Source organism: Oncorhynchus masou, chromosome 18, assembly GCF_036934945.1.
Source record: "Oncorhynchus masou masou isolate Uvic2021 chromosome 18, UVic_Omas_1.1, whole genome shotgun sequence".
Classification (NCBI taxonomy): Eukaryota; Metazoa; Chordata; class Actinopteri; order Salmoniformes; family Salmonidae; genus Oncorhynchus; species Oncorhynchus masou.
In genome coordinates this window covers 11,998,748-12,014,969 of record NC_088229.1, presented here as the reverse complement: position 1 = coordinate 12,014,969, position 16,222 = coordinate 11,998,748, and the positions used below count along the sequence as shown (strand labels likewise).

At 48.2% G+C, this 16,222-nt stretch overlaps 1 protein-coding gene across 1 annotated transcript; it reads right to left on the bottom strand.

Annotated features, from left to right (window-relative positions):
* Positions 1–1,656: 1,656 nt before the first annotated feature.
* Positions 1,657–14,790, bottom strand: LOC135503970 (differentially expressed in FDCP 6 homolog). The gene is made up of 10 exons (XM_064922183.1): positions 14,608–14,790; positions 10,837–10,977; positions 10,558–10,743; positions 9,940–10,167; positions 8,374–8,629; positions 7,911–8,209; positions 5,098–5,264; positions 3,134–3,332; positions 2,870–2,960; positions 1,657–2,302 (listed from the first exon to the last, which is right to left on the bottom strand). Exons 1-10 carry the CDS (start codon positions 14,752–14,754, stop codon positions 2,106–2,108), a joined length of 1,911 nt encoding a protein of 636 aa, XP_064778255.1. The 5' UTR covers positions 14,755–14,790; the 3' UTR covers positions 1,657–2,105.
* Positions 14,791–16,222: the final 1,432 nt, after the last annotated feature.

The window sequence follows — 16,222 nt, the reverse complement described above, 5'->3', positions numbered from 1 at the left end:
AAACAGCTGGAGGCAGGGCTTTTTCCTATAGAGCTCCATTTTTATGGAACGGTCTGCCTACCCATGTCAGAGACGCAAACTCTGTCTCAACCTTTAAGTCTTTACTGAAGACTCATCTCTTCAGTGGGTCATATGATTGAGTGTAGTCTGGCCCAGGAGTGGGAAGGTGACCGGAAAGGCTCTGGAGCAACGAACCACTGGGATTCTCTGCCTCTAACCCTATTACAGGGGCTGAGTCACTGGCTTACTAGGTCACTCTCATGCCGTTCCTGGAAGGGTGCGTCACCTGAGTGGGTTGATTCACTGATGTGGTCATCCTGTCTGGGTTGGCGCCCCCCTTGGGTTGTGCCATGGCCGAGATCTTTGTGGGCTAGACTCAGCCTTGTCTCAGGATGGTAAGTTGGTGGTTGAAGATATCCCTCCAGTGGTGTGGGGGCTGTGCTTTGGCAAAGTGGGTGGGGTTATATCCTTCCTGTTTGGCCCTGTCCGGGTTGTCCTCGGATGGGGCCACAGTGTCTCCTGACCCCTCCTGTCTCAGCCTCCAGTATTTATGCTGCAGTAGTTTAAGTGTCGGGGGGCTAGGGTCAGTTTGTTTTGTCTGGAGTACTTCTCCTGTCCTATTCGGTGTCCTGTGTGAATTTAAGTATGCTCTCTCTAATTCTCTCTTTCTCTCTTTCTTTCTCTCTCTCGGAGGACCTGAGCCCTAGGACCATGCCCCAGGACTACCTGACATGATGACTCCTTGCTGTCCCCAGTCCACCTGGCCGTGCTGCTGCTCCAGTTTCAACTGTTCTGCCTTATTATTATTCGACCATGCTGGTCATTTATGAACATTTGAACATCTTGGCCATGTTCTGTTATAATCTCCACCCGGCACAGCCAGAAGAGGACTGGCAACCCCACATAGCCTGGTTCCTCTCTAGGTTTCTTCCTAGGTTCTGGCCTTTCTTGGGAGTTTTTCCTAGCCACCGTGCTTCTACACCTGCATTGCTTGCTGTTTGGGGTTTTAGGCTGGATTTCTGTACAGCACTTTGAGATATCAGCTGATGTACGAAGGGCTATATAAAGACATTTGATTTGATTTGACCTCCACATCCTGCGGGGTCATTGGACAGGGCCTTGCTCCTTTTCATGTCATTCCCAACACATTATTGAATCTTGGTATTTGCAATAAATCTCTCCTGTAATTGTCCTTTTTGGTCAGAAGGTGTCTCTCTTAACACCTTTTTGACACATATTGTCACATCCAATATGTATCCACATCCAAAAAATAAAGCAGGATAATACCTTGAATTAGTTCTTCGTTTTGTCACACAAACACTGAGAAGATATAAGGATTGGGAAAATGCAACGTCTACATAGCTTACACACACAGGGTACGCACCTGGCCCCCGAGCTTACATTTCTACATGTGTGTAAAGTTTAAACTGACTCCGGAAACAGGAAATAAAGAGACCACAGAGCTGTTTGCATTAATTTCCACTCTTCTCTGTTTTTATATTGTACCCATTTGGTAGAGAGTACTCTCCTTATTTTATTAACATGTCTGTCTGTCTGTCTGTCTGTCTGTCTGTCTGTCTGTCTGTCTGTCTGTCTGTCTGTCTGTCTGTCTGTCTGTCTGTCATTACAAAGAGGGAGAAAAGAGAAAAAACTAGACTCATTTAGTAAATATATTTACAGAATTCATTTTGTGAGATGAAAGAAATCTTCATCTTGTGATCTTTCAGAAGAAATTCTCAACAACAAAACAAACACTTGTGATTATTCTGTTCTTCATTAAAACATGGAGACTTGATATCAACATACCGTGAGATGCTGTGATGGAATACTATTGACATAATACATTTACTACCAATGATGCATCTAATTGTTTACTACCAACTTGGTGGGGGAAGAATATTAAAAAAAATGAACATCATGTATCTTGAAGATTCCTTTATCCCATCCATGCTTTTCCGTCAACACGACAGAACGTTCACATTGACACCACCTAAAGGATGAATTCATACTCGCTCAGTCTTTCCACCTTTTCCATTACAAAAACCACAAACGAAAAACAGTTGGTAACACAGTTTTCCCTTCCAGAGGAGAAGAACCATATCCTCTCAGGGGATGTCCATGCCTCCGTTAGAGGTCTGTGAGAGACGTCTCTCTCCTTCACAGCCTACCCCTGCACCACTGCTGTCCACGTTCTCCTTGCTCTCGTCATCCTGCTCCTCTGACCGCTGTCTCAGACGCAGGCCGGGATCTCTCTGAGACGGGATCTGGAAGCGGGAGAACGAGCCTCCAGAAGATCTCTTCTCTGAATGTAACCATTCCAGCAAGAACAGGATACAGAAACACAAACATTTAGCCTACTGTACTGTTTTCTGGTGGACAAGACCACATTGTAACTAAGTATAAATTATTCATAAGTGATGATTGGTGAATCTGACATAGTCATCTTGTTCTGAAGGAGAACAGTGGTTGTTGGCAGGTATGTCATCAGTGTACCTTAGGTTTGAAATTACTGTGTCAAAGACAAGAGGGATGCTAGAGCCACGGGTTTACAGTAGAAAATATGATGAATAACACAGAAATGCACGAGTACGTCTTATCAACGCTATGCTTAAAGAAAGAAGTACACTAAAATGAGGTTGTCAAAACCTAGTTACAACCTCAGAGAAAGAGGGACATCTCTCACGACCTTTAGCATACACCAACTACTGTACAGTAGTTCTGCACATCGCATGTCTTACTCGCTCCCTGCTCTTTGTGCATAGTTAAATGTCAAATCGCAAGGAAATGTGTGCCCACTCAAGTGACCTCATTACATCACACAATGCTGAACACTTGACAAAATGGCAACATTTCAATGTGTATGACACACCTCCTGGTCCAACTGGACTCATCAGCCGGTTCATCTGAACATTCCAGTGTTTGACGTTGGTGCTGGCTTGGCGAAGCTTCTGTTGGGCAGCCTATCAGGACACAAGGGAGATTGAAACATATGGAACAAATTCACACTAAAGACATGAATAAGGCTCTAATGTTAACCACATTGATGTTAGTGTTGATAATTAAGCCCAATCTAAATATCCAGTGTTGTTGTGAAGGGAAGTAGTCAGTGTGTTGATAACGGTAGGCTACTCACCACAACGTCCTGGTCGACCCGGTGTCGGTTGGCCCTGACCTCCTCCAGCTGCCGCTGAGCCTCCTCCAGAGCCCGGGTCTTGTTCTCCATCTCTTGCCTCAGCTCCTGCTTCTCTCTCTGGGTCTTCCGGATGTACTCCTCCTGCTCGTCCTGAAGGGCCATCAGGGCCTTCATCTTCTCTTCCTCCTCAGACAGCAAACTGGGCAATACAGATTCAAGGTTTTTTAGAAACATGGCAAGTTAAAACACACAGGGCATACAGTAGTCAGTAAATATATCATGATTTGCTGCAGATTTAGAAAGAATTCGGTAACACTGTATTTAAAGCCAAGTTATTACAAGCATGGACGAGCCTATATTCTTTATGATATCTTTGCCATGTCTGAGATTCTTTGTGAGCTTTGACAAGCAGGGAACTTAACGCTTGGTATTATATGCACGTCAGATCATTTATTTTTTTGCATGTAAGATTGAGACAGAGCCCATGCACACCCTGTCAACATATCCAACAGATCGTAGCTAGACAACTTCCTCTGCTAAAAACTCTACTTCCTCAGGAACCTCACTAACGCAACAGCCCACCCTTCAACACTGATCAGCTTCTCACCACCATCTGTCTCCCTGTGGTGTGCTGTGTTCAATAAAAAAGACATGCAGCTTATACGTGCTAAGTGGATGCGTTTTCACATGGCGACTGCTAGCCCTACCTGAGCCTGTCTATGGAAGTGGATGCGTTTTCACATGCCGACTGCTAGCCCTACCTGAGCCTGTCTATGGAAGTGGATGCGTTTTCACATGCCGACTGCTAGCCCTACCTGAGCCTGTCTATGGAAGTGGATGCGTTTTCACATGCCGACTGCTAGCCCTACCTGAGCCTGTCTATGGAAGTGGATGCGTTTTCACATGCCGACTGCTAGCCCTACCTGAGCCTGTCTATGGAAGTGGATGCGTTTTCACATGCCGACTGCTAGCCCTACCTGAGCCTGTCTATGGAAGTGGATGCGTTTTCACATGCCGACTGCTAGCCCTACCTGAGCCTGTCTATGGAAGTGGATGCGTTTTCACATGCCGACTGCTAGCCCTACCTGAGCCTGTCTATGGAAGTGGATGCGTTTTCACATGCCGACTGCTAGCCCTACCTGAGCCTGTCTATGGAAGTGGATGCGTTATCACATGCCGACTGCTAGCCCTACCTGAGCCTGTCTATGGAAGTGGATGCGTTTTCACATGCCGACTGCTAGCCCTACCTGAGCCTGTCTATGGAAGTGGATGCGTTTTCACATGCCGACTGCTAGCCCTACCTGAGCCTGTCTATGGAAGTGGATGCGTTTTCACATGCCGACTGCTAGCCCTACCTGAGCCTGTCTATGGAAGTGGATGCGTTTTCACATGCCGACTGCTAGCCCTACCTGAGCCTGTCTATGGAAGTGGATGCGTTTTCACATGCCGACTGCTAGCCCTACCTGAGCCTGTCTATGGAAGTGGATGCGTTTTCACATGCCGACTGCTAGCCCTACCTGAGCCTGTCTATGGAAGTGGATGCGTTTTCACATGCCGACTGCTAGCCCTACCTGAGCCTGTCTATGGAAGTGGATGCGTTTTCACATGCCGACTGCTAGCCCTACCTGAGCCTGTCTATGGAAGTGGATGCGTTTTCACATGCCGACTGCTAGCCCTACCTGAGCCTGTCTATGGAAGTGGATGCGTTTTCACATGCCGACTGCTAGCCCTACCTGAGCCTGTCTATGGAAGTGGATGCGTTTTCACATGCCGACTGCTAGCCAAACCTGAGCCTGTCTATGGAAGTGGATGCGTTTTCACATGGCGACTGCTAGCCCTACCTGAGCCTGTCTATGGAAGTGGATGTGTTTTCACATGCCGACTGCTAGCTCTACCTGAGCCTGTCTATGGAAGTGGATATGTTTCAAGAAGAATACTGTGTGTGTGCGCATGCAGCACCCTACCCAGTCTGTGCATATCTAAAGACCTCTTCGTCCTGTCTGGCCTTGATCTCCTGGTGCAAGGCCTCCTCCAGACTCGTCTGCAACCCCTCCAGCTCCTTGATCCTCTTCCTCTGCCGCTCCGCCTCCTCCTCCTTCAGAATCATCTCTGCTTGCATGCTGGCCCGCGACTGGAGAGACACACACAGCATAGAAGATAGACACCTAGCCCAGAGCATTGTGATCGGCATAAACACTGTTACTATACACCCTGTCACCGACTCTAAATCTGTACCAACCATCCTCCACAGTACACAACACAACCGCCACCTTCCTCCTCCTTGACACAGGTAAGCACACACTCAAAACAGAAGGTTCTATAGACTGCCAAAAAAGGCAGTTGGATCTTGGATCATAACCATAGCGGATCCCTTTTTGGTGCTATATAGAACTTGTTGTGAGGGTATATAAAAGAACCATGCTCATAAGGTTCTCATTGGAACCTTTATGGTGCTATAACCACACTCCGTTCTTCCCTTCACCCTCTCCCCCTTTCCTGTTACTAGCTGTCCTCACCGCCTCCCTCACTGTCCTCACCGCCTCCCTCCCTGTCCTCACCGCCTCTCTCCTTTCCGTCCACACCGCCTCCCTCTCCGTCCACACCGCCTCCCTCTCTGTCCACACTGCCTCCCTCTCTGTCCTCACCGCCTCCCTCCTTTCCCTCCCTCCATTGTCACCGCCTCCCTCCTCTCCCTCCCTCTCTGTCCTCACTGCCTCCCTCCCCTTCCTCCCTCTCTGTCCTCACCGCCTCTCTCCTTTCCGTCCACACCGCCTCCCTCTCCGTCCACACCGACTCCCTCTCCGTCCACACCACCTTCCTCTCTGTCCTCACCGCCTCCCTCATTTCCCTCCCTCCATTGTCACCGCCTCCCTCCTCTCCCTCCCTCTCTGTCCTCACTGCCTCCCTCCCCTTCCTCCCTCTCTGTCCTCACTGTCTCCCTCCTTTCCCTCCCTCCATTGTCACCGCCTCCCTCCCCTTCATCCCTCTCTGTCATCACCGCCTCCTTCCTCTCCCTCCCTCCATTGTCACCGCCTCCCTCCTCTCCCTCCCTCTCTGTCCTCACCACCTCCCTCCCCTTCCTCCCTCTCTGTCCTCACCGTCTCCCTCCTTTCCCTCCCTCCATTGTCACCGCTTCCCTCCTCTCCCTCCCTCTCTGTCCTCACCACCTCCCTCCCCTTCCTCGCTCTCTGTCCTCACCGCCTCCCTCCCCTTCCTCCCTCTCTGTCCTCACCGTCTCCCTCCTTTCCCTCCCTCCATTGTCACTGCCTCCCTCCCTCCTCTCCCTCCCTCTCTGTCCTCACCGCCTCCCTCCCCTTCCTCCCTCTCTGTCCTCACCGCCTCCCTCCTTTCCCTCCCTCCATTGTCACCGCCACCCTCCTTTCCCTCCCTCCATTGTCACCGCCTCCCTCCTCTCCCTCCCTCTCTGTCCTCACCGCCTCCCTCTGCTCCCTCCCTGTCCTCACCGCCTCCCTCCCCTCCCTCCCTCTCTGTCCTCACCGCCTCCCTCCCCTCCCTCCATCCCTCCCTCTCTGTCCTCACCGCCTCCCTCTCCTCCCTCCCTCTTTGTCCTCACCGCCTCCTTCCTCTCCCTCCCTCTCTGTCCTCACCGCCTCCCTCTCCTCCCTCCCTGTCCTCACCGCCTCCCTCCCTCCCTTACTCCCTGTCCTCACCGCCTCCCTCCCCTCCCTCCCTCCCTCTCTGTCCTCACCGCCTCCCTCTCCCTCCCCCTCTGTCCTCACCACCTCCTTCCTCTCCATCCCTTTCTGTCCTCACTGCCTCCCCTTCCTCCCTCTCTGTACTCACCGCCTACCTCCTTTCCCTCCCTCCATTGTCACCGCCTCCCTCCCCTCCCTCCCTCCCTCCCTCCCTCCCTCTCTGTCCTCACCGCCTCCTTCCTCGACCTCCCTCTCTGTCCTCACCACCTCCTTCCTCTCCTTCCCTTTCTGTCCTCACCGCCTCCCTCCTTTCCCTCCCTCCATTGTCACCACCTCCCTCCCCTCCCTCCCTCTCTGTCCTCACCACCTCCTTCCCCTCCCTCCCTCTCTGTCCTCACCGCCTCACCCCCTCCCTCCCTCTCTGTCCTCACCGCCTCCCTCCCCTCCCTCTCTGTCCTCACCGCCTCCCTCCCCTCCCTCCCTCTCTGTCCTCACCACCTCCCTCCCTCCCTCCCTCTCTGTCCTCACCGCCTCCCTCCTCTCCCTCCCTCTCCCTCCCTCTCTGTCCTCACCGCCTCCCTCTCCTCCCTCCCTGTCCTCACCGCCTCCCTCCCTCCCTTACTCCCTGTCCTCACCGCCTCCCTCCCCTCCCTCCCTCCCTCTCTGTCCTCACCGCCTCCTTCCTCTCCCTCCCCCTCTGTCCTCACCACCTCCTTCCTCTCCCTCCCTTTCTGTCCTCACTGCCTCCCATTCCTCCCTCTCTGTCCTCACCGCCTCCCTCCTTTCCCTCCCTCCATTGTCACCGTCTCCCTCCCCTCCCTCCCTCTCTGTCCTCACCACCTCCCTCCCCTTCCTCCCTCTCTGTCCTCACTGCCTCCCCTTCCTCCCTCTCTGTCCTCACCTTTCCCTCCCTCCATTGTCACCGCCTCCCTCCCCTCCCTCCCTCTCTGTCCTCACCGCCTCCCTCCCCTCCCTCCCTCTCTGTCCTCACCACCTCCCTCCCCTCCCTCCCTCTCTGTCCTCACCGCCTCCCTCCTCTCCCTCCTTCTCTGTCCTCACCACCTCCCTCCCTTTGTTATCGCTTCATTTCCACCGTCTCCCTCTCCCCTCCCAGTCTTCACCTCCTCTGCCTCGCGGAGCTGCACCTCCAGGGCCCGCTGCATCTCATCATGCTGCTGACGCCTCCTCATCTCGTCCTGTTCCAGGAGAGCCTGGGCCTGCCTCTGTGCCTCCTTCAGGAGCTCCAGCTCGGCCAGCTTACGCTCCTTTTCCTCCTGGAGGGCCCGAAAACGTTGTAGCTCATCCTCCTTGGCCAGCCGCCTCCTCTCTCGCTGCTCCCTCTGCTCCCTCCTCTTCAGCTTCAGGTCTTTGTGGAGAGAGGTCTTCCCTTCAGTGTTTAGACGGATGGCTGTCTGAATGGCTGTGGGGAGGGAGGGGGATAGGCTGTTTGTAACAAGTTGTACAATAGTACTTCCACACAGGGCTCACATTATATATTTACTCTTAGAGGAGCCTGAAGTCTATTGGGAGTGAATGCATTATTAGTAGGAGGGATCACTGAGTAGAAGAACATGCCCCACAGACCTGCTGTCCATTCCTGTCTCTGCTTGGTGTCTGAGGCACTCATCTCATAGGTCTTGGAGAGAGTTTTCAGACAAAACATACACCTCTTCCCATCTCTGTCTGGCAGAACCTCCACACAGCAATCCCTGTCCAGAGGGATGTTTCCCTGGCGATCCTTGCGGTCCTCGCTGGTGTAGTAGGCCAGGGTACCGGGCCTCAGGGTGAACCAGCGCTCCTTCCAATTCCTCCTCAGCTGACCCTTCTTCCAAAGATACCCCTGGAGTCAACACACACATTATTGACATAGAACAACTTATCACTGACACATGCCCTTTTGCCCTTACCAATGTTTGCAAATCTTTAAGGTGGTGGCAGCAATATGGTGGAAGATACATCACTACACAGCTTAGACACTCAGTTGCCAGTTTATTCGGTACACCCATCTAGTACCAGGTTGGACCCCCCCTTTTCCCCCAGAACAATCTGAATTAAAATGTTGCTCAGTTGGTATCAAGGGACCTAACGTGTGCCAGGACAACATCCCCCACAGCATTCAACTACCGCCAGCAGCCTGTACCGTTGACACCGGGCAGGATGGGGTCATGAACTCCTGCTGATTACACCACATCCTGACTCTGCCATCAGCGTGACGCAACAGGAACCAGGATTATTTGGACCAGGCTATGTTTTTCCACTCCTCAGTTGTCTAGTGTTGGTGATGGCGGCCCACTGGAGCTGCTGCTTCTTGTTTTCGGAGGATAGGAGTGGAACCTATCAGCTGCAATAGCCCATTTGTGACAAGGGCCGACGAGTTGTGCGTTCTGAGATGCCGTTCTGCTCACCACTGTTGTACTGTTGTACGGTTATTTGCCTGTTAGCTTGCCAGATTTTTGCCATTCACCTTCAACCTCTCATCAACGAGATGTTTTAGCCCACAGAATTGCCGCTGATTGGATGTTGGTTTGTTACACCATTCTCTGTAAACCCTAGACACTGACGTGTGTGAAAAGTCCAGGAGGCCGGCCATTTCTGAGATACTGGAACTGGTGCATCTGGCACCAACGATCATACCATGCTCAAAGTTGCTTAGGTCACTCATTTTGCCCATTCTAACATTAAATCGAACAGTAACTGAATGCCTCAATGCCTGTCTGCTTTACATAGCAAGCCACGGCTACGTGACTCACTGTCTGTAGGAGTGAACCATTTTCATGATGCCTGTCTGCTTTACATAGCAAGCCACGGCTACGTGACTCACTGTCTGTAGGAGTGAACCATTTTCATGATGCCTGTCTGCTTTACATAGCAAGCCACGGCTACGTGACTCACTGTCTGTAGGAGTGAACCATTTTCATGATGCCTGTCTGCTTTACATAGCAAGCCACGGCCACGTGACTCACTGTCTGTAGGAGTGAATCATTTTCATGAACGGCGTGGTGTACCTAATAAACTGGCCACTGAGTGTACTTATCCCTTCAGACATGCTAACATCAAGATTTTCTGACCAAGCGGGAGGGATAGGGAACGATGTGGGACAGGCTGAGGGACAGACAGACCATACTGCTCTATTGTTTTCAGGTAGCCTACCTCTTTGAGGACATCACCGACTATCTCCCTGTACACCTCCTCTATGGCCATGCTGGTGATTTCCTGGTCCATTCCTCTAGTTACCTTCCCAGAGTTCATCATGTCCAGGAAGGACCAGACAGTGAAACCATTCTGCTGCACTGTATCCTTGGAGATGAAGTCCTCCAGTTCCACACAGTTGAGCTCAACACTCATGGCCATACACATCTTCTTGAGCAGGTATTCCACCTGAACAAATAAAGTGTGGAGCACAAATATTTGGCATAGAAAAATACATTGACATTGTATATTGTGGTGAGAATGGTTGCCTTTCACTTGTTTTGCCACCAGTGAAATGTATTGTTTTTGATTGATAAGGTAACCTCCTCCATTTTGTTTTTAGTGAAACAACCTTGACTGCTGGTTCTCACGCAGAGCCACTGTGCTCTGCTCTAAAAGCTGCCTGTAGCTTATCATAACAACACTGCCAACAGCAGTTGTGAAAAACAGACTACAGGAAACCAGAAGCTATGTGACATGCAAGCCCACATTTACTGCGCATAAAGGACCACAAGTCTGCATTTTTTGTCAGAGGTTTGGCAGGTTATTACTAGGACAGGATGGTGAAGTTGAACTCACCTCATCTGGGACCATAATCAGAGGGTATTTGTCCTCTGACAAAAAGTTAAACAGGCACCAGAGACTAAAGGCATCCTTCCCTGGCAACACGTTCTTATTGTCCTTCCCCGGCTTGTAGTTCTTCTTAGCAGTGAGAGTCCAGCAAAGCTCATCTACTTGTTCCTTGACAAAACAGCCCTCTTCTACCTGTGTGCAGGAAACATAATAATACACACAATGTTGAGTGAGACTAACAAAAAGTTAAACTCAGCTATTGCCATGATGCGTGCATTTCATTACCTTGTCCAGTATGTATTTGTTGAGGTAAGGCATGTACCCCTGGCTGGAGACCGGTCCATCATCATCATCCCTGAAGTGTTCTTCCAGAGCCACTGGGTCGTGGGGGATGGACAGAACCGTACACAGGTTATGGGACAGAACCTAAAACACATGGACAACAGGTACATCTGGATGAGGTTTTTTATTATTATTTTTATTTCACCTTTATTTAACCAGGTAGGCTAGTTGAGAACAGGTCTCATTTGCAACTGTGATCTGACCAAGATAAAGCGAAGCAGTTCGACACATACAACAACACAATTACACATGGAATAAACAAAACATACAGTCAATAATACAGTAGAACAAAAGAAAACAAAAAGTCTATATGCAGTGAGTCCAAATGAGGTAAGTTAAGGAAATAAATAGGCCATGGTGAAGATGAACAAATACTGAAATACTGAATGTAACAGACGTCAATATTAGTATCTGGCCAAGACCTGTTTATAAACCTTGTACAGACTTGTCTCTGTCAGACAGAAAAGAGCATTAAATACTTTGACAGTTTAAGAAGGACCTGAAACACAAAAGCTGAATCATTGCAGTATTTTAGTCTTGGAGGAAACGTGCAGCATGTACCAATCCCGTCAGAATACAGGAGAAGGATATAGTGAAACTGCTGACCAGGCATGTATGATTTACTCAGTCAAATATCTATTGGGTTACTTCAAGAGAGCTTCTTGTGTTCACACAACAATGTTCCAAATGCCATTTAGACCTTCGGATAAGATTAAGGATGCTCTCATGAAAAACAAGAATAAATGACTGGACCTTACTGAAATAGAAGTTGAGATATCTATCTTATTTTGAGAGAGACTCAGTAAACCCGTGTAGAACCCAGCCTTAATTTTCTGACACATCATCACCACATCCTGTCCTCCTCTCCTCCCTCACTCACTCACTCACTCAACCCTCTTCTCACAACTGAACCAAGGATTTTATTGGGATCCCCATTATCTGTTGCTGAAGCAGCAGCTACTCTGCCTGGGGTTCACACAAAACATAAAATATGACATAATACAGAACATTTAACTATTTTAAATAAGCACAATGGAAACATAAAAGTTCCTCTGCACAGTTACACGCATACATTCTGTACACTGGTACACATACATGTGAGTTATAGGGGAGAGGTGTTTTATTTTTTAAAGCAAATGTAGCTGTTTGCTTGAATAATTTGAGATCCGAAGGAGTTTTGATCTGATCATGTCTCTACATAATATGTTGGGTTCCCTCGAATTCATTCTGAATTTCTGTGTCTGGTGGGTTATGTCTGTCAGAGCTATATGTAAGTTGATTATACAGGGAAGTTTGAATTTCACAATATTTCTCACAAAAACAAGAATGAATGCAGCCAATCTCTCCTCTACCATGAGCCAAGAGAGACTGACATGTATACTGTTGACATTAGCCCTCTTTCTACATTGAAGGGCAAGACGTGTTGCTCTGTTCCGCGCCAGCTGCAGCTTTTCGAGGTCCTTAGTTGCAGCACATGATCATATCATCAGGCAATAGAGATGATTTGATAAAACTAGAGCTTGCAGGATTTGTTTGGTCGACTGTGGAGTAAAGAGCAGAGCATCTCTTTATCACAGACAGACCTCTCCCCATCACCCATTACAAAACTGACCACAGCTCCTTGTTTTAGGGTTACAATGATTTCACTAGCTGTGGTCGCTGACGTGTATAATGTTAAATCATCAGCGTACATAGACACACAAGCTTTGTTTAACAGTAAAAGGCCCTAGAGTGCTACCTTGCGCGACAACACACTTTACATGTCTTACATTAGAGAAGCTTCCATTAAAGAAAGCCCTCGGTTCTATTGGATAGATAATTCCCAACCCATGATATGGCAGCAGATGTAAAGCCATAACACTTAAGTTCTCTCAACAACAGGTTATGGTCAATAATATCAAAGGCTGCGCTGAAGTCTAACAGTACAGCTCCCACAATCTTCTCATTATCAATTTATATTAGCCAATCATCAGTCATGTGTGTCAGTGCAGTACATGTTGAGTGCCCTTCTCTATAAGCATGCTGAAAGTCTTCATTCTTTTTATATTAGCCAATCATCAGTCATGTGTGTCAGTGCAGTACATGTTGAGTGCCTTTCTCTATAAGCATGCTGAAAGTCTTCATTCTTTTTATGTTAGCCAATCATCAGTCATGTGTGTCAGTGCAGTACATGTTGAGTGCCTTTCTCTATAAGCATGCTGAAAGTCTGTTGTTATTTTTCAAAACGTTGCTAAGAGCCGGCAGCAAGTTGACTGATTGGCTGCGGAATGACTTTAGCTTCCCTCCAGGCCTGAGGACAAACTTTTCTCCAGACTCAGATAATATGACAAACAGGAGTGGCAATACAGCCTGCTATCATCTTCAGCAGCTTCCCAGCTAAGTTGTCAATACAAGATGGTTTCTCACACGAATTTCACAGAATTTAAAATGACAATGCTTTCTTTCATTATTAGATATTTTATGTTGGCTCACAGTTTGTTGTTGGCATTTCATGTTTGCGTTTGCCCACTTTGCCAATGAAATAGTCATTAAAATAATTGGCAATAAGGTCATGTGATGAATGAGCCCCGAGATTCAACAAAACACGGAGTTGAATTAGTCTTTCTGCCCACAATTTCATTTAAAGTACTCCAAAGATTTTTATCGAATTTATATTTGTTTCATAATACAGTTTCTTCATATTTCTGTTCAGTTTAGTAATATACATTTCTCAATGTGAAAGAACACCAAGACCTGCGTGGCCTGGGGACCTTCAGCCTCTATGAACCTGACTCCCTGGTCTCTAGCCTGGCCCATACTCCAGACCAGTCTGCCAGTACCAGCATGACAGGGATAAGCCTAGTCACGAGGTTCTGATAGTGAAAGCCAGGCCAGGAGCACATGGCTGAATCATGGAGCTTGATGGAGGAGAGTGGGACTGGTCCCACACCATGTAACAATATAGCCTGGTCCGATGTTTGTTTGTGCTCTGGCCAACTCCATTGTTTATTGTCAAGCCAAACAGCGTGACAGGGAGTTAGCACCAACACACTGGCACTCAGGTTCATATCAATAAGCACTGAAGATGTACGTGAACTGTAGTACAAGTGGCAATGTGGTGACAAGTTATATTCACCAGCTCTCTGGTCGTGCTCAGTGCCACAGTACCAATTGCACTGCATGTGGTGACATCATGGACCAGCCTGGTCACAACTTGGTGATGAGGCCTTCCATTCATAGAAACGCAGAGAAAACCGTAACTCTCCAGCTCACACATTGCCCCTATTGTGCACTATTTCACTATCATCAGTGTTGTTCTCCCCCCCATGGGAAAAATATAGTTACCACTGCGAGCCCTATTACAACACTAAAACAATCAGCTAATAGCGTGACACACACAGAGCATGTGCCATGAAGGTTTGCTCAACCAGGAAATACACTTAATCAGATGAAGATCAGCAGAAAATCTACCACCTATCATCTAGCAAACATATACAGCATATCAAGTTATTCAGGACCAGTTCTGCTCATCTTCACTAATGTCAAAAGTATATTTTTATTGACCCAGATAACTATTTATTATTGGATGACTCCAGCGACCCCAATAAAGATCCACATGAGGTCGGAAATGAGAGAGCTGGGTGCCTTGGTTAGAAGACGGTGCCCCTAAAACATGGGGCCAAAACCCTTAGTAAAATCCCATCAATTTTGGCTGAAATGAATCCAGGTGCTCACCTTGAGTTGAGACTTGGACACTTTCCCACTCTTCTCAAGATCCAGAGCAGTGAAACCATACCAAATAGACTTGAGGAGCTCTGAGCGTAGGTCCATGTCTACAACAGCATAACTTTTTCTCTCTCTCCCTCCCTCCTCTCGATACATACCCCTACGCTGTGATAGCGTCTTGAGCCACCCACACTCACTAGTGCTTTGACTGTGGGGCCCTGCTGTGCTGACTGCACTACTAAACCAGTCAGTCTCAGTTGCGCCACCTGCTGGCGGGGCATTGTAGTGTAAGGGTCCAATAACAGACTGACATACTCCTTTAATATAGTGAACAAAAATATAAACGCAACATGTAAAGTGTTGGTCCCATGTTTCATGAGCTGAAATAAAACATCCAAGACATTTTCCATACACACAAAAAAATGTATTTCTCTCCAATTTTATGCACAAATTTGTTTACATCCCTATTAGTGAGCATTTCTACTTTGCCAGTGTAGCTGATGCGAAATGGCTAGCTAGTTAGCGGTGGTGCGAGCTGGTAGCGTTTCAATCGGTGACGTCACTCGCTCTGAGACCTTGAAGTTGTGGTTCCCCTTGCTCTGCAAGAGCTGTGGCTTTTGTGGAGCGATGGGTAACGATGCTTCGAGGGTGACTGTTGACGTGTGCGCCCAGGTCGGGGCGAGAGGACAGACGTAAAGTCTGTACTGTTACACCAAGATACTAGCCTATATAACACTGACCCAATAGCAAATCCGATGACCGTGATGCTGTCTTTGCGGAGACCTGATGATCGGCAGGTAATGGTGCTTTCGAGTGGATAGATTTTCTTCACCATTCGGCGATTTGCCACCAATGCTCCTTATAGGAGCATAGATGTCCACATCAGCCGTCTCGGTATATGTAACGGATGTGAAACGGCTAGCTAGTTAGCGGTGGTGCGCGCTAAATAGCGTTTCAACAAGTGACGTCACCGATTGAAACGCTATTTAGCACGCACCACCGCTAACTAGCTAGCCGTTTCACATATAACCGGCGCAAGATCCACTGGTTGATGCTTATAGAAAACATGTAGGTAAAATATCATACAAACGATCATAAGAGAAATTCATTAAATATATATATATATATATTTTTTTTTTTTTTTGTTGCATGAAACTAATTCTAATCAGTTCCCAACAGGCTAAGAAGACTGAGGGCGGGACATTTCCTAGGGACAACAGTCCTTGTAGTGCTTCTGCCGTGAAGTCTTGGAGACCCCAAAACTTATTGGCTGCAGATATGATACCCGACTAATTAAACACACGTGCTGTACAAATAATTGCTGTGGCTAAAAATGCCACAAAATCCACCTTCACAATTAGTGTATCCAGATCACTCGATTGATTTAACACTAGCAACTGGTTGCAATGCATCCACTGTCACTGACTCTCTTCACCACCTCCACATAGGAGATCTGCTGCGCAGCCCTGATCCTTGACATCTTGACCTCCTTCACCCTAACAGGGTGCTCAGGGAAGTCTGGAGTATGATCCTCACCACAGTAACATTTTCCATTCACAGATTCTTCTGTTCTTCATCAACACAATTAACCAAAACAAGGCTGCTTCTAGTCACCTTGATTGAA